This window comes from Phytophthora cinnamomi (genome assembly GCF_018691715.1).
Source record: "Phytophthora cinnamomi strain GKB4 chromosome Unknown Contig95, whole genome shotgun sequence".
Classification (NCBI taxonomy): Eukaryota; Oomycota; class Peronosporomycetes; order Peronosporales; family Peronosporaceae; genus Phytophthora; species Phytophthora cinnamomi.
In genome coordinates this window covers 117320-134593 of record NW_027151028.1, presented here as the reverse complement: position 1 = coordinate 134593, position 17274 = coordinate 117320, and the positions used below count along the sequence as shown (strand labels likewise).

The 17274-nt window shown below is 58.0% G+C and overlaps 7 protein-coding genes across 7 annotated transcripts; 2 read left to right on the top strand and 5 right to left on the bottom strand.

Moving 5' to 3' along the window:
* Nucleotides 1-255: 255 nt before the first annotated feature.
* On the top strand, nt 256-4272 carry IUM83_16673 (CLASP N-terminal domain; the record flags this gene model as incomplete). The annotated part of the gene is made up of 5 exons (XM_067941574.1): nt 256-276; nt 363-509; nt 605-863; nt 961-1138; nt 1206-4272. The coding sequence occupies 5 exons, from the start codon at nt 256-258 to the stop codon at nt 4270-4272; spliced, it is 3672 nt and encodes a 1223-aa protein (XP_067783795.1).
* A 149-nt stretch (nt 4273-4421) lies between these two features.
* On the bottom strand, nt 4422-5732 carry IUM83_16672 (LRR-containing protein; the record flags this gene model as incomplete). Its single annotated transcript, XM_067941573.1, has 1 exon — nt 4422-5732. One exon carries the CDS (start codon nt 5730-5732, stop codon nt 4422-4424), a length of 1311 nt encoding a protein of 436 aa, XP_067783794.1.
* Nucleotides 5733-5945: 213 nt separating this feature from the next.
* IUM83_16671 (Cytochrome P450) lies at nt 5946-7586 on the bottom strand (the record flags this gene model as incomplete). The annotated part of the gene is made up of 1 exon (XM_067941572.1): nt 5946-7586. One exon carries the CDS (start codon nt 7584-7586, stop codon nt 5946-5948), a length of 1641 nt encoding a protein of 546 aa, XP_067783857.1.
* Nucleotides 7587-8859: 1273 nt separating this feature from the next.
* IUM83_16670 (putative cytochrome P450) lies at nt 8860-10467 on the top strand (the record flags this gene model as incomplete). The annotated part of the gene is made up of 1 exon (XM_067941571.1): nt 8860-10467. One exon carries the CDS (start codon nt 8860-8862, stop codon nt 10465-10467), a length of 1608 nt encoding a protein of 535 aa, XP_067783796.1.
* Nucleotides 10468-10615: 148 nt separating this feature from the next.
* Nucleotides 10616-12328, bottom strand: IUM83_16669 (uncharacterized protein; the record flags this gene model as incomplete). The annotated part of the gene is made up of 1 exon (XM_067941570.1): nt 10616-12328. One exon carries the CDS (start codon nt 12326-12328, stop codon nt 10616-10618), a length of 1713 nt encoding a protein of 570 aa, XP_067783810.1.
* Nucleotides 12329-12714: 386 nt separating this feature from the next.
* Nucleotides 12715-14286, bottom strand: IUM83_16668 (FYVE-FINGER-CONTAINING RAB5 EFFECTOR PROTEIN RABENOSYN-5-RELATED; the record flags this gene model as incomplete). Its single annotated transcript, XM_067941569.1, has 1 exon — nt 12715-14286. One exon carries the CDS (start codon nt 14284-14286, stop codon nt 12715-12717), a length of 1572 nt encoding a protein of 523 aa, XP_067783891.1.
* A 670-nt stretch (nt 14287-14956) lies between these two features.
* Nucleotides 14957-16774, bottom strand: IUM83_16667 (START-like domain; the record flags this gene model as incomplete). The annotated part of the gene is made up of 1 exon (XM_067941568.1): nt 14957-16774. The coding sequence occupies one exon, from the start codon at nt 16772-16774 to the stop codon at nt 14957-14959; it is 1818 nt and encodes a 605-aa protein (XP_067783811.1).
* Nucleotides 16775-17274: the final 500 nt, after the last annotated feature.

The following is a 17274-nucleotide window of genomic DNA, read 5'->3' as shown; positions in this document are numbered from 1 at the left end:
TTAGATATATTAGTCTACACTATGAAGGCGACTGCAATACACAATACTCTCTCACTGCAACAACGTATGCGTCAAGTTGAAGTGGCTTTGAATCCATATGCTGCACGACAAGTTCAACATTCCGTTCCACAGGTCGTACTTAGGCGAGGTCAAGTGGCGCGCATAGTCTCCGCATTGCGCGGCAGGAGCTCCGACCGGGACAGGCGACAGCGCAGGACGCGGCGGCAGCTACAGGCCCCAGGAGCCCCCGCAAGCATGGAGCGCCTCGCTCGACAGGTGCACACGCGTCTGCTCTACCCGCCGATGCCCCTATCAGCCTCTAACTCGCCCTGTGTGTCTCTATACAACGATTCCCCCGCCAGGTCCAAGAGACGCAGAGGCTGCTGGCCGACCCCGAGACCGACTGGAAAGACTGTTCCGCCGCCATTGAGGAGCTGGCGACGGCCGTGGAGTCGCTCCGACGCGCAGAGAGCTACAAGGACGCGGTTCGCCTGCTGCTAAGCGTCTCGGTGCGGCGCCAACGGCCTGTTTGCCGTTATTTTACGCTAAATTATTAGATTTTACTAACTTTTCACTATTTTTTTTAATTTTTAATATATTTCAGCTGGGGATAGGGGCGCAGCTGGCGTCGATCCGCTCCAAGCTGGTGAAGGACGTGTGCGAGCACCTGCTGCGCATCGTGAAGGTCACGGGGAGGGACTTCCAGGAGCTGGCCAACGTGCTGATGCCGCAGATCGTGAGCACGGCCAAGAGCTCCTCGGCCGCCATCAGGCAGCCCGGAGCCAAGCTGCTGTGCAAGCTGTCGGAGACCGTGCGCTACGATGTGGGCATGATGAGGAAGATCTTCCTGCAGTTTCCACAAGGTGGGACGTGGAGGTTTAGTTTTGTTTTTAGTTTAGGCGTTAAAACGCCTAAACGGTTTTCTTATTTTTTTCTTATTACTATCACTTGAACGCGCAGATAAAGTTCGTGTGCTGCTGTTGGAGCAGCTGCGGGTTATTCTGGTGTACTGGAGTGATGACGAACTCGCGCCGTGGAACGCGGATATGCTGGAGATGGTCCGGCGAGGACTGGAGGACCAAAATACCGGCGTCCGAACAGCTGCTCGTGAGGTGCTGACGAGAGTTTCCTCGCGTTGGTTAGTATTTTGTTTGTTGGTGGTGGGTGAACTGGCCTTTGTAACTGATTGATGCGTGCCATGGTAGGCGTGAGCGTGTGGACGAGATGGTGGATATGCCGTCGAATCAATCAAAACTGCTGATTATCAGTGAGCATCGAGACTCGCCATTGGCTGAAGCGATTCTGGAGAAATACCCGGAACTGGCCAACAAAACGGAGCTGCTGTCGCGCGGTTCCTTCATGAAGTCGCGTTCGAGTTTTCACAAGTCGCCTCGACACAAGAAGAGCGAGCAAAACATTGAGATCCACGTGTCGGCGACTCCACCTCCAGAGCAGCGCAACAGACAGGACGCTACGATGCAAGAATCTACCAGCAGCGACATGGACAAAAGTACCACAAAGTCTGCATCGGCTTCTATCAGTTCTCGACGCGAAAAAAGCTCAACATCTCGACGTCTATTCGACGACACCAACATCTTTGATGACCCGGACGATGGTGAGCAGGAAAATATTCCTGAGGTGTTCGATGGGTCTCAAATGCATGGTTATCGGTCAAAATCAGTGAAGCAAGACACCCAAGAGCTATCTCACACAGTGAGTGCGCAGATCTTCACTGGGGGAACTGCTAGCCGAGCTACCATGGCACGAACCAGCAGTGCGTCAAGTGTTGAAGAAGTATTGCGGTACCCTGGTGTCACGAAGCTAAAGGAATCAAAGATTCCAAGCCCGTCAAATCGCAGTCCGAGTTTCCTCAACAAGAAACGCTTGGAATCACCTACTAGAAGCAGTAGTTCACCAGAACTACGGCCGTCGTTGCTTCCTCGTCCAGGTAGCTTCACGTTAAAGTCTCAAGGAAGTAGTGGCAGGTCAACGCCAGTTGCCGCTGCTGGTGTCGAAGAGGACAAGATTGAAACGAAACCATTGAGTGCAAGTGACGAGTATTTCAGCAAGCCAATTCCAAGCAGCATGGCGACCCCGATACCTCCACCGCCACCCACAGACAACGTTACGCTTCGGCCAAGGCGACGAGCATTTTTCAGTCAAGAGCAAGAAGACACACAATTCTCGCCAGTGCTGCCCTCTTTTGAAGTTCCAGCGCCAGAAGAAGCGACCCAAGCCCTGCAAGTTGAAGCAACACCAGAAGAAGCGACCCAAGCGCTGCAAGTTGAAACAGCACCGGAGGGAAGTTCTTGCAGTAGCTCGCTTGACGAAGAGACAACATTACCTCCCCGCCAAAAGCAGTATGCTGACTATACATCCGATGATGTTGATGATTTGAGTCATCTGACAGAAGGAAGCGACCAGGTCGAATCTGATGGTGAGTGGAATCGTCACCAGGTGGATGAGAGTGAGTCTCGAAGTGAGAATGGCGACGAATCTGTGCACCAAAACGTGGATCAGTCAGATTACAGTGACGATGACAACGCTTTTCCTGATGAATGGAGACTTGACGAGGGACCCAGGCATAAGTTTGATTTCGAAGATGAGATTGGCAATCGCTTGAGTGATGAAGAAACGAAAACTGCTAGCGACGCCGAAAATGAACGGACGCACCAGGATGACCACCAAGGTTCGCGCATGGAACGGAAGCAAGACGTTGAGTCATCACTGAAAGATGATTTTTCGATGCTAGGTAACTTTAAAGAAGAAGCCCAGGAAGAAACAAAACCCGATGCGCTAGAAGGCCTGCTTGGCGTCCGCGATGAAATGACGCGCCTTCGAGCCATTACAAGACAGGAGGAAAAAAGCTATGACTTGTCAGTCTCGGAGCGGTTCACACCGACGTCGCGCGCATTTGGCTCAGGCGATACCGAGCAAGCGCAGCAGCAATTACCTGTAAGAGATGATGCAGATCAATGGGACGAGCCTAACGGAACGGAGCCTTCGTATCTAGCAAGATTGAAGCACGCTGATTACTTTGCACGGAGCCCTCTTCTAGCACCTCCTGCTGATGCTGCTCGTGAGCAATCAGAAGAGAGTGTATTTCGCGACCTACTGTCCCCGCTGCAAACATTCGAACAGAGACAGCCAGAAGCAACGACTTTCGATGTTGATCACGAAAGTTCAAGTGAGCATGGTTATCTGGATCTTCAAACTCATTCTCCTAGCCCGGCACGAGTGCCTGAACAAGTTAGCACCCAGGCTGACATTGAAAAGCACAATGGTACGATCGATTTCGTGAAAGAGTTCCAACCTGCTGAAATACGTAGCCCGCGTCCAGAGTCGGACATGTCTGCACCACAAAACATTGCTCAGCCTGAGGAACCATCTTTGAGTCATGAAGATCTCGAGCATGCCGGACGTTTCCATGCAGCAGAGAAGCTCTTCGCAGCTAGGGAGACACCTCCGTCATACGGGTACTATGACCGGCCGCAATCACCTGAACCCGAGCTTTACATGCACTCCGAGACGTATCGGGAGCGATTGCCTCCAACACAAATGGGGGCAATTCTAAACCCAGCCATGTCGCCTACTCCGAACGTGGTCGCTGAAGATCAAAGTGAGGATACTAATGTTGCGGAGGAAGAATCTGAGGAAACCCTAAGTTCCAAACCGCAGGACTCGACTGGAACGCCCCAACCTGATCTGAAGCAAACTCAACCCCAAGCAAGCATTGATGAAAGAGAGCCGACACCACCAGTGGACGAAAAGACACCTGAGCTCAGCCCAAACCGAGAAAGCGTTGCGCGTCCGGTCTTGACACAGCAAACTGCGGTGCCGGAAATGAGTGCCGTGCCGGCCACACGGGGTTGGGCTCGCTGCATCGGTATCTGGATTGTTATGTTCATTGCGGTGATATTTTGTGCGGCTGGGATCTTGCACGCTGCGAAGACTGTGCGCGAGTCCCACGATTATCACCAAGCTCTGAAAACGCGCATTGATATGTTCGAAGCGAGTATCGCCGAATCACATGAGAAGGTGCTGAAACTTGAGGAAGACTATGCTATCTGGAGTGAGTACGTGCGCAAGCTTACGGAGGAAGATGAAGCAAACGCCCTCCGGCAGCTAGAAGCGATTCAGATCGAGGTACAGAAGTGGCAGCAGGATATGAAAGCAGATCTCGTGCAGTTCCGGCAGGCGCTATCTGTTGACTCCATTGAGGCTGCATTTGCTGATCTGCGCGCTAACAACACGAAACAAATCGAACAGTAAGACGAGCATGGCAAAATGAGCGACAGACCGAGCAGAGCTCGAAGACGCCGATACCAAGGACAACGATTATCGTTGTGCGTCCATCTATTTAATCATACACCGTGCGCTCAAAGCAAGCAAACAGAGCGTCCTAATGCAACCAACGTCTTCTACTGTTGGTTCTGGAAATCAAAGCTGCCATCCTCGTTTTGTGCGTTTTTATCAACAGCAACATCCAGCGAGGGGTTGGCCTCCTTGAGCCTGTCCAGAGCGCTGTGGCCCTCCTGGCCGAGGGTGTTTCCGCCCATTTCCAGCGTCTTGAGGGACGGGTGAGAATGCACCGCGTTGAAGAGCGTGACACTCAGCATCTCGTGCAGCTGGTTAGCGCCAATGCCAAACGTCTCGATGACCGAGTTCGCCAGCAGAGCAGGCAGCAGCTCGCTCAGACCTTCGCCGAGCTTGTTGTTGAACAGATGAAGTTGCTTGAGTGACTGTGCCTTGAGCAGGGGCGTCATGCCGACACTGGTAAGGGCATTGTTGCCCAGGTCAAGGTACGTCAGCGTCGTGTTGTGCGCCGCCAGCTCATCGGCGAGCAGCACCGCTCCCTCATCCTGGCACTTGTTGTTTTCGAGACGCAGGACCTTGAGCGTCTTGTTCTCACGCAGACCCTTAGCAAGCGACGCGCAAGAAGCCTGCGTCAGTCCGTTGTCCGACAGATCCACCTCCACCAGCGCCGAGTTCTCCTTCAGCGCAGCCGCCAGCGCCGCAACGTGTTCATCCGTGAGCTTGCACTCCTTCATCTGCAGCTTCGTCAGCGACTTGTTGGTCTTCAGCGCGTCGAAGAACTTGGACGCCGCCGTCTCCAGTGCGTTGAACGACACCTGCAGCGTCGTCAGCGAGCAGCTCTCCTTCTCCACCAGCGCAGCCAAGGCGTCCAGTCCAGCGCCCGAGATGCCCACGTCCGTGACATTGAGCTCCTTCACTCCAGCCTCGGCGTTCTCGCCCAGCCCCTCCGCCAGCCTCTGCAGTCCTTCGTCCCCGATCTGGTTGCGGGACAGCGTCACCGCCTTGAGCGACGTGTTGGTCGTCAGCAGCTGCCCCACCGCCGCCGCGCCGTCCACTCCGAGCGACTTGAACTCGAGGTCCCAGCTCTCCAGCGCCGACTGCGCGTTGCGAGCCAGACCGGCGCTCAGCGTCTTGACCGCGTCGTCCCCGAGCGCCTCCGAGCCGAGACTCAAGTGCTTAAGCGAGGCGTTGACCGCCAGGCAGTCGGCGAACGCCTGCAGCCCCTGGGCGCCCACCGAGTGGCCGGACAGGTACAACTCCTCCAGCTGCGCGTTGCCGCTGATGCTCGAGGCCAGGCGCACGAAGTCCGCGTCGCTGATGGAGCGCGTGCTCATGACGTAGAGGCTCTTGGCCGTCCTGGGGTTGCTGAGCTTCTGCAGCAGGTCGTCCACGCCGGCCTTCTTGCCCCACGCCATGGTAGCTGGCTTGATGCGATTGATACAATGACGCAGCCAGTCAATTACACACCAGTTGGAGAGAAGGTTGGATACAAGAGCGACGGTTATACGGTATAGTGGCGGTATCTGCGACGTGTGAAAAATATGTGACGTGTGAGAATGGATATGGATTCACATGGAGGTTACTACACTCGCTGGTAAATACAAGGACTGCGCCGCCAATTCGGGTGCTTATGCGGCGGGGGCCCCAGTGGCGGGTTCGATATGCATCATGAGCGAATTCCTCATGCCGATGGTGATCCCCATGGCGTACTGCACGTTCTGGCCGGGGACTTCTTTGAAGTGGAAGCGGCCCACGAGCGTCGCGATCACGAGCTTCATCTCCAGCATTGCCAGAGCCTTGCCGACGCACACGCGCTGGCCGCCGCTGAAGGCGTTGAACTTGGCCATCGGCGTTTGCACGAGCTTGCCCGTCTCTGGGTCAATGAACCGCTCAGGCTTGAACTCGGCGGCGTCGGGTCCCCACACCTCCGGTCGCCGAGCAGCTCCGAAGTGACACATGCCCACATTGGTCCCCTTAGGCACGAACGTACCGTCTGCGAAGACAGTGTCATGGATACACTCCCTCAGCGTGAATGGGACGGGGGTCTGTAGGCGCAACAGCTCCCGGATCGTCGCCTCAAGGTAAACCAGACCCTGCACCTCATCCATCGACGGCACGTACGAGGAGCTCATTGCAAGCTTGGGTATGTTCTCCAGCAGCTCGGCGCGCAGCTTCCTCTCAACTCGAGGGTTTAGCGTCAACGTGTGCAGCAACCAGCTCATGGCGTCGGCAGAAGTGTCGCGGCCAGCTCCCAGCGCAGCAACCGCGATGTTGCGCACGTCTGTAGGTGAGACCATGTCGCCATCTTGCTCCATGCACTCGAGAACAATAGATACGATGTCCTTGTCTGCGGCCTTCACTGGTCGACCGGCCTTGAGGTCTTCTTGGCGTTGTCGCCGCGCTTCAATAGCAGTGGAGATGATCTTCATGATGAAGTCGTCGATGAGTGCCACATCCTCGCGGAGCTTGCGCTCGAGACCCACGTTCAGCCAGCGCTTGAGCTTCCAGAACCACACTGGCTGCTGCAGACGACCAGCCACGATGGACTGGGCCTCATCGAACGCTTGCTCGAACGGGTGCTCGTGCTCCGAGTCGATGCTGTCCAGCGAGTTGTTGAACACCATCTCGGCGAACGCCTTGAAGGTGAAGCGATGCATGAGCATGTACACGTCCACCGGCTTCCTGGTGACCACCGCTTTCGTGAACACCTTTTGCAGCAGCAGCGTGTGTTTCTGGATCACGGGTGTCATGTGTTCGCGCAGAGCTCGAGCACTGAAAAGCCTTACGAGTAGACGGCGATGGTATTTCCAGCGCTCGCCTTCAATGATGAGCACGCTGTGACCCATGAGGTCCACGAACATGTCGTACTGCTGGTGGCCCTTGCTGAAGTGCTCGAACTGCGTCTTGACCACGTGCTCGTAGTGCTCGGGCACAGCGGTGACGAGCATGTCGCTCTGGCCGGGCAGATACAGCTTGAAGACGCCGTTGTGGGCGATGCACTGCTCCGCCATCCAGCTGTGGAAGCGGTGTGCGTTGCCCGCCAGCTCCAGCATGTTGCCGATCCAGGGCACCTTGGACGGCAGGTAGGGCACCACCTTTGGTTTGTCCTGCGGTTCCTCCTCCACCTCTTCACTGCTATTGTCGACCGCGTCCCCACTCGAGCGGGTGGCGACGTACGCCGCAACCACTGCAGCTCCGGCCAGCAGAGCAAGCCCCGCTGGGCCGAGAGGTGACAGCGCTCGGTGCTTGGTAAACCACTCGCGCAGCATAGCGATCAGATCGAACCTGCTGCTTGTCCACGGCGCGGAGAATTGCGTTGTGTCGAGCACTGGCTGGCCGATTGCGCGGCTCGACGCTCCGAATGCATGCTTCCCGGAGCTTAGCGGCGACCGCCCGCCGATCCGGAGAGCTGGATCACGGCGGACGTGGCTTCTTTGCCCCGAGTCGACGCCAGATGAGACCGTGGCTTGCATCGCAAGGGCATTGCAGACATGTTGCATCCCACTTTCTCGGGCGGCGATGGTGCAGCTCTGGCCGTCGCAGATGCGGAAGGTGGCATCCCAGTTGCAGTCAACACGCGAGAGAAATCGCGTGTGGATTTGAGCAACGCAGAGTGCGCCTTCTGCAGCATCGCTTCATCTTCTGTAATGGGTGTGCAATTGTTCGACGTCGGCCTCGAAAGCCGGGCAAAGGACGGTTGCCATCACAGCACCCTCCGCTTTTACTGCTCACGCGAGCCGCTTTTCCAGTCGCGGATTGTGGTCCACAGGCTGGCCTGGCGAAACGGCCGAGAGATCCGAGGTTGACACCCTCCGTCCTCACCGCTGTGAGACGGATCAGAAAGATCGTCACCTGGTCGAAGCCACTGGGTATGGATACAGTTTATTATATGTGAGAGGGTGCTGACTATTGACTAGCCTTTTTTGGGATAATGCTGGCATCCAAGTTTGCGACTGGCAGGAGTGATCCTTCACATTTACTGTCCAAGACGATCGGTCCCTGCCAGCGTAATGCAGGCTCAACTGCTACGTGGCCATCCGATACATGTATTACATGTACACAAAGACTCTAAAAGCAAAGAGGGCGGTGACCGTGCGAGTTGAAGCGAAGCACGACGCTGTTTTGCCGCAGCAGTCACGTCTGTCAAAGAGTTACGTGTACATGTACATGTATGCCGTCAGAGATGACTAATCCACTTTTAATAGAGTGCTCGACGCGCTCAACACATTTGCAGCGACGCAAAGCAACTTTTGCCGATCTTCTAGCGCTGTTTTAGCCTTTTGTTTGCGCCCCGCCATCCCTCCAACTTGTCATTCCGGCATCGATCGCAGCCCGAGGACCCTTCTTCGAACATGCCGTCGATCCGTTGCGGCGGTGCAACGCTGCATGATGTGCGGGCAAAGACACGGCCAGTCATCGGTCACCTCCAGCGCTGCGCCATCAACTGCCTCGCGCCATCAAAGCGGAGGTTCCCGGCGCCGCCACTGTGCAGCATGGAGCGCCCTCATTCGCCTACGTGCGCGCTAGCAGTCAGCCGCCCCCATGCTGTCGCTGTCGGAACTGCGCACGCACCCGCTGGTCGTCGGCTTCTTGGCAGCTGCGGCCGTCGTGACGCTCTACTCCGTGGCCGCCGGCGACTCCAGCGACGATGAAGTAGAAGAAGAAGAAGAAGCGGTAAAGCCGATCCCGTACCTGCCCGGTGGACACCCCGTGCTCGGGCACACGCTGCTCATGGCGCGCAACCTGGACCGGTTCCAGGACTGGCTGGTCGAGACGAGCGTGGCGCGCAACGGGGCGCCGTTCGTGCTGCGGCAGCCGGGCAAGAACGACTGGCTGTTCTCGGCCAGGCCGGAGGACTTCGAGCAGATCCTCAAGGTGCACTTCGACACGTTCATCAAGGGCCCGCAGGTGCGCGAGCTGCTGGACGACTTCATGGGCGAGAACATCGTCATCATCAACGGCCACCGCTGGAAGTTCCAGCGCAAGGCGCTGGTCAACCTCTTCACGGCGCGGGCGCTCAAGGAGCACATGACCCCCATCGTGCAGAAGTGCGCGCTGGCGCTGCAGCGCGTGTTCGCCCAGGCGGCGGAGCGCGGGGACGTGCTGGACGTGCACCACATCATGGGGCGCTTCACGCTCGAGACCTTCGCGGAGATCGAGTTCGGCAGCCAGCTGGGGCTGCTGGAGAAGGGCGAGGAGAACGCGTTCGAGTCGGCCATCGACGACGCCAACCACATCTCGCTCGAGCGGTTCGCGGTGCCCATGTGGGTGTGGAAGCTCAAGCGCTGGCTCAACGTCGGGTCCGAGCGGCGTCTGCGCGAAGATATGGAGGTGATCTCGAGCTTCGTCATGTCCTGCATCTCCGGGGCCATGGAGCGGCGCAAACAGAGGCTGGAGGCGGCGGCGCGCGGAGAACCAATCGGACCCGTGGCCAAGGACATCGTGTCCATCTTGCTGGACACGGAAGACACGACGGGCGAGCCCGTGCTGCCGAAAGACGTGTTCAACATCTCGTTGGCGGGCGTGTTGGCGGGGAAAGACACGACTGGAGACGCTACGAGCTGGCTGATGCACCTGCTGCACGAGAACCCGAGGGTGGAGAACAAATTGAGGGCGGAGCTGCTGGCCAAAGTGCCCAAGCTCGCGGTGGATGAGAGTTATGTGCCGTCCATGGAGGAGCTGGACGCGATCACGTACTTGGAGGCTACGATTCGAGAGAGCTTGAGACTCAAACCGCCGGCCCCGTGCGTTACGCAGCACTGCACACAAGACACAGTGTTCCCCGACGGGACCTTCATCCCCAAGGGCATGGATACGACGCTGTTGTATCATGCGTCAGCGTTACTACCGAGTGTGTGGGGCCCCGACGCTGCTGAGTTCAACCCCGAGAGGTTTTTGGACGAGGACGGCAAGCTGCTTGTGCTGCCACCGCTCAAGTTCATCGCCTTCAGCGCTGGTCCACGCAAATGCGTCGGCCGAAAACTCGCCATGATCGAGATGAAGATGGTCACTGCGTGTTTGGTGAGTCGCTTCCACTTGGTGGAAGTCCCGGGCCAAGATATCCGCGGCACGATGGGGATCAGCCTCGGCATGAAGAACGGGATGATGGTGAACGTGAAACCAACGCCTGGTGTCGCCACTCGAGCTTGACGTGAAAGACTTGGTCAACCAACTTGCTAGTGCTCATGTACAGTCAAATACTTTTCTCGTTACGTGTACTTAACTTTGACTCAATTTCATTCATTCGATGCAGTTTTGTTTTGATGAAAGCGTGACTGTGTTTATGGTACTTCGAGTATCAATCAAGCTCGGCACCGCGTAGCCTTCTCATCGTGGCCTGCGTCTGCATGTAGGTGTTCTGGGCGGTGACATTCAGCTCGAACAGCGTTCGTTCCATCCACTTTTGATTGCTTTGCACGGGTGCTTGCTCGTAGACCGGTGGAGTGACAAAGTCGTCGTCCTCTAGCTGGTAGTTCCTGTACCAGGTCGTGACGGTGGTGATCTCTGAGCCCGAAGACTCTGGACTGGGACTTGGACCTGGTTGTGCCACCACGGAGCTGTTGGACTCTTCTTCATCGGAGCTGAAACAGAAGTCCGCTTCGTCCAGTTCTCTTGAGAATGGGTCGGTGTCCAAGAAGCTTTCGTCGGCCGTCGAGTTGGTAGGCATATCTGCGGACCAAGTCGTTTTCAGGATGGAGTTACGCCGCCTACTTCCACGATTGCGAGTCACCGTGTCGAGCTGGTACCTTGGAGCAAGCGGTGATCGAGAAGCTGATGTTACAGGGCTATTCAACGACAGTGAAGACTGTGTACGGCGCTTGAGGTAGTACTCGGCGATGACTTGAAACTCTGGGTCTTCTGGACGAATTCCGCGTGTACTCCTCGCTTCGTGCATGCAGTTCCGACAGCACGCACATTCCGAGCACGGTTTGCTGACACCCAAGAAGAGTGACTGTTTGGCGTTGGCAATACAATTCGAGCAGACTGTCGCCCCGCACACACCGCACTGCAGTAGACTCACTCCCATCCCGAAGAGCGATCTTCTCTCAGCCTTGAGGCAGACCGAGCACTCGGACTGCTTTGGGGCTCGAAGAGCGTTGCGATTTCGACGAGATATGAGCGTGAGCTTCTTGGCCAAACCAATGCCCACGCCGTTGAGTAGTCCGATCATGAAAGACTTAGTGGCCGCGGTGACCAACTTCTTGGCGATCTTGCCTCGATTCTTGCCCAGGTCGAAGATGCCGCGCACCCTAACGTCCACATACCCCGGTGTAACCTCTCGAAACAAGCAGGTGAAGTACATTTTGGCCCGAGAGATTTTACGAGCATCGAACGGCCGACACTGCGTCAATTCTACGGAATGCAGCACCAAATATCCGTAGCGTTTGCCGTCTCGATCTCTCTCCACGCCTGTGGCTTTGAGGTAGCAAATGTCAACGTTGAAAGCGATTTTGGGCAGCGCCCAGATGAAGTCTGCGGAACGGAAGGGGTCCTCGAGGGTGGCTCCTTCCGCACTGCCCAGCCACACACAGTCATGGGGAGGGTTCTTGTACCAGAAGCCCGTCATCAAGTCTTCTTGGGAGGAAGCGGTCATGCCGAACATCATGTCCTCGATCGAGCCCCACACTTGGCCGTCGCACATCATGCTCGAGTACCCGTTGACCACCGCTTGTCGGACATCGGGGAGCGATTCCTCGCTTGCTAATTGCTGCAGCGTTCGACCGCGGCGAACTCGTTTGAAGAACCGGAGCTGCTTGCTCATTTTCACCTGCTTCCACTCGTCCGGGTCCAAGGGCGGGAGCATTTGATCACGGCGTTCCAACCAGCTCTGTTCGTGGGCGAGCATGGAGTCTACACGCTCCCGGACAATGTCGGCGTAGTGCTGTCGCTGAGCACTCGTCAGATTGACAGCCCCCGGCGATATCGGGAATTGGCGGATCGGAGACCGTCCTTCGGCTGCTTGCAGACGCAGATCATCGGAGACCCAGCCTTCAGCAGGGCTCGGACTCATCGTGAGGACGGAGACTGCAAGTTAAGAAGTGAACGGGGCTTGGCGGTGCGAACGCCCAGCTGCAAATGGGAAGGGAACGGAAGAGCGACGGGCTCCGATATGACGCGAGTCACTGTGGCACTCCCGTCACGTCAGTGCTGAAAGCGCTACGCTGGACTGCACCACTCTGGGACTCACCGATCGAGTCGAACGTAGCCATACTTCGGCGGCTGCCAGAGCGCATCAAGTTGCCTCGCGTGGGGATGACTGCTTCGAACAATAGTTTACTGGAACTCATCGCTCTCCCCCATTGCATTACACCGATCGCTTTACAGTCGATACACTTTACTTACACTCTACTATCACAGCAAAACTCATGATCTCCCTTCCTGCACAAGTCGAAGTTGTCACCTTCGGCGTTCTCCCTGCCGCATGATCACCGCGTTCTCCTGCGTCTGCGCGTATGTGTACTCGGCCTGGATGTTGAGCTCGAGTAGCCTCTGCTCGATCGACTCGGCGAGGCGAGCGTTGGCGTACAACCTGTCGGTCTGCAGTCGGTCGATCGCGGTGGACGGGATGAAGTCGTCGTCGACGCTGATGCGGTCGTTGCCCTCCCAGACCACGATCTCGCTCGGGAACGACCCGGCCACCGCCTCAGGACTCGACGTCGGCTCGTTGTTGTTGTGGTGGTGGTTAGCCACCGCATCGACGCTTTCGATCTCTTCGCCGGAGCTGCGGCGGAGCTCGGGTAAGTTGAGCGCGACGGAGAACGGGTCGTCTTCGAAGTCGAGCTGGTACTCGCCCATACTCTCGTCAGTCGTAGTCGTCGAGATACCAGTTGACGTGGTGGTCTTCAGGGCGCCCTGACGAGTGGGAGACGCCGGCGCTGTCGGGAACGTCTCTGGTAGCGACGGCGCCTGCTGGTTGAGGTAGTAGTCGGCCACGACCTGGAACTCTGGCTCGGCAGGACGCACGTCCGTCATGATCTGAGCCTCTCGCACGCAGTTGGGGCAGCAGTCGACTCGAGTGCACGGCCGATCGCCGATAAATATCCGCTGCTTGATGCCCCGAGTGCAGCTGGAGCACACGGTGGCGCCGCATACTGCGCACGTGAGCAGATGCAAGCCTATGTGAGCTCGACGCCCCAGGAAGGAATCGCGTCTGCTGCAGATGTAGCACGTCGACGGGTGAGGAGAACTGGCCAGGCTGCGTTGGGCCCCGCGACGTTGATACTGACGGGCCAACAGCGTGAGCTTCTTGGCCTGTCCGATACCGACGCCATTGACGAGTCCCGTCATGATGGACGTCGTGGCGGCCGTCACCAGTTTCTTGAGCATGCGCACCTTCTTGCTGAGGTCGAAGATGCCGCGCACCGTCACCTTGAGCACGCCGGGGCTCGGTTCTCGGAACAAGCAGGCGAAGAACATCTTGGCTCTGGAGATCCCGTGCGCCGCGAACGGCGGGCACTGGGCGACGTGCACCCCGTGCAGCACCAAGTACCCGTACCGGTTGTTGTGTTCGTCCAGCTCCACGCCCGTGGCTTTGAGGTAGCACACGTCCACCTGGTCGACCATCGGCGGCAGCTTGGGCAGCGCCCAGATCAAGTCTGCAGTGTGGAACGGGTCCTCGGGCGTGGCGGACTCGACCGTCCCCAGCCAGACGCAGTCCCTGGGCGGGTTCCTGTACGAGAAGCCTGTCATCAGGTCGTCCTGCGACGACGCGGTCATGCCGAGCATCATGTCCTCGATGCTGCCGTCCACGTGACCGTCGCAGACCATGCTGGTGTAGCCGCGTTCCACCGCCCGCCTGATCTCGGGCAGGTCCTCCTCCAGCGCCAATTCCCGCAGCGACCGACCTCTGCGGAGCCGTCGGAAGAACGTGAGCCCCTTCTCGGTCTTGACCTGCTTCCACTCGCCTGCGTGCAGGAACGGCTGCTGCTGGGCGCGCCGTTGCGCGTAGCGGTGTTCGTCATTCAGCATGGCGTCCACGCGGTGTCTGACCAGGTCCGTGAACTGCTGGTGCTGCAGGGCCGAGGCCTGGAAGCAGCCCGGCGACAGCGGGATGCCCACGGGCCGCAGCGCCGGCTGCTGCATCGCGGAGCTGAGCCAGCCCTCGGTTGGACTCGGGCTGGGACTCATGGGGAGAGTTGTCGACTGCGGGAGGACCTCGTGCTGCATGTTGTGACCTGGTTCGGCGGTATCGCGGCCAGCGGTGACCACCAGCAGCTCAATAGACCCACGCGCGTCGATAGAGATGACGCGAGACTATGGGCAGGGCTCTCTCTCTTGCCCGACATGGCAGACGAGGACTGCGGAAGTTGCGCCAGCGCTGTAGAGTCAGCAGATCGACATGGCATCGCAGCAGATGCCGCGCAACAGGACAAGCGACTTGCTTGAAGCGAGTCAAGCGTGGACAATAGTGTCCAGATCGACTGTAGTACAGACTGTACAGGGGTTATCGACTCGATATAAAGCCCGTGCGAGCCAGGACTACTACGAAGGACTTTGGCGGGGTGGACGAGTGCAAGATCAGCTCGGGTGGCAGGCCAGCTGGACAACTTCAACTACGTCGAAGTATCAAAGTATCACGGACTGTGATCACCTCGGTCGGCGCGATTTTTTAGTTGCAAATGTAGTTACAGCATTCTTCTCATCGCATGGACCTCTTCATGATCTCCTCGTTGGCCTTGGCCGTGATGTACGCCTCCTCGGCGGACGACTGCAGCTCTATCAACCACTCGAGCATGTTGTTGGGTCTGGGCTTGGTGGCCGCTGGCTTGGCGAAGTCGTCGGGGTGGCCTCGGTAGCTGCCGTCCCAAGCTGTCAAACCTCTTGACGACAGGCCATGCGCATGCGATGGGGCGTTGAGTTCGGCGTACTCCTTTAGCAAGTCGGCGGAGACGCTCGAGACTGGCTCAGGTTCTTCTTCTAGGTCGTCATCATCCCTTGCATACGCGTTGGAGCTGCGTCGATACGGGCCGGAGTTGAGGTCGCTGGACGGCCCGGAGTAGCTGACGTCGAAGTCGAAGCCAGCACAGCTATCATCGACCGTGGAGTTGGTCACATCCACCGAGGAGCAGGCCTTGCTAGCGTCGGACAACAGCGAGGTTGGCTCCGATCTCCATGTCTCGTTATTGCGACTGACCATTTCAGTTTGTTCGATGTGCCGGGCGGACGTGAGCACTGAAGGCGTCGAGAGCGTAGCCGCTGCAGCAGAGTGACCAGAAGACGAAGAAGACGAGGTCGGACGATTTTTGCTGTAGAATTCCGCCACGACCACGAACTCAGGTTCACCGAGACGTACCCCCGTGATGCAATTTGCCTGCTGGGCGCATGTTGGACAACACGCGACCTTACGGCACGGCTGCCTTGTCCCCATGAACATGCGCTTGTCCTTCACCTTGCAGTTCTTGCAGATGGGGACACCACATACGTCACACACGCGCAAACGAACACCCGAGAGCACTCCCTTCTTCCCACGGATACAGGCGGAGCAAACGCTCTGCTTCGAGATGGCCTTGACCTGTCGTCGCCCGTCGTGGTTTCTTAGCGCCAGCAGGGTCAGCTTCTTGGCCTCACCGCAACTCACGCCTCTCAGTAACCCGTCAATGACGGACGTCGTGGCATGCGGCAGCACCAGCTTGAGCAGTTCGCCGCCAGCCAAGTCGAAGATGCCGCGCCCCATTACACCCACATAGCCCGGAGTGATCTCCCGGAACAGGAACGAGAAGTACAGCTTGGACCGGAGAATTTTGGTCTTGCGATAGTCGAACGGAGGACACTCGGGTAGCTCCACCGAATGCAACACCATGTAGCCGTAAGGTCTGCCCTTCCCGTCACACCCCACACCAGTCGCCTTGAGGTAGCAAACGTCTCGCGGATTCAGGATAGGGAGCTTGGTAAGCACCCACAAGAGCTCGGCCGAGCGCAGCGGGTCCTCGACTGTCGAACGCTCCACTACGCTGAGCAGCACCGCGTCCTGCGGAGGGGCGGTGAACGACAAGCCCGTCATCATCTCCTCCTGCGTCGTCGCGCTCATGCCGTAGAGCATGTCTTCTATGGTGCCGGCCACCGCGCCGTCCGTGAGCATGCTCGGGTTCCCTCTCTCGACTGCCACAGCTGCCTCCGGGAAGTCCTCCTCCGCCGCCACCTCCTGCTTGGAGCGGCCGCGAAGCCGTCGCTGGTAGACTTTGAGGCCGCCCATGCGCCGGAAGAACTTCCACTCTGTCTCCTGCACCACTGGCTGTTGCTGTGCACGCCGCTCTGAATGGCGGTGCTCATCCGCGAGCATCGTGTTGACTCGGCGCCGAACGATGTCGCTGTACTCCCGGCGCTTGGACGCAGATACCTGCACGTCGCCGAAGTAGCCCGACGGCAGCGGGAAGCGCATGGCTGGCATGGAGTCGTGGTCGTCGTCGATGACGCAGCTCTGCGCTGCTCTCGAGCTTGGGCTGGGCGTCGGGGGCATGCAGCCGCTAGCTGTCTATCTGTCGCTGGAAGTTCGCGAGTGGAGACCGTGTGGCTGTTGACCGTCCGTCCTGCACTTGGGGAATCGCGCGTGGCGCGCCGAGTGCTAAGCAGAGCCGCAGAGGCACATGTTGAAGGCGTCAGCGCGCCCAAAGCGAAGCCATGCGCGCCTCGCCTGCGCACGCTCCCACGCTCCGACAGCTCGCGTCCCACACACCCACCAGGCTCTTCAACGAGCTGCTGGCCATTGTTGTGGCCGCTGGCCCCAATAGTGCGGAGCTCCGTCTGAAGAAGAGAGATCGGTCAATATAATAGAGGATCATGGGCTTCTGATGTCGATACCAGGCGTGCAGCGTGGAGTCCGGAGGGCCAGAACAACACACCCTTACCGGCTCATCTGAAGTGAGTCAACCGGAGTCCTTGGCTGCGTCCAGGCTCTTGACTCGCCTCACACAGTCAGGTGGTGGACGATGGTGGACACTTGTGTCCTCATCTGAAGTT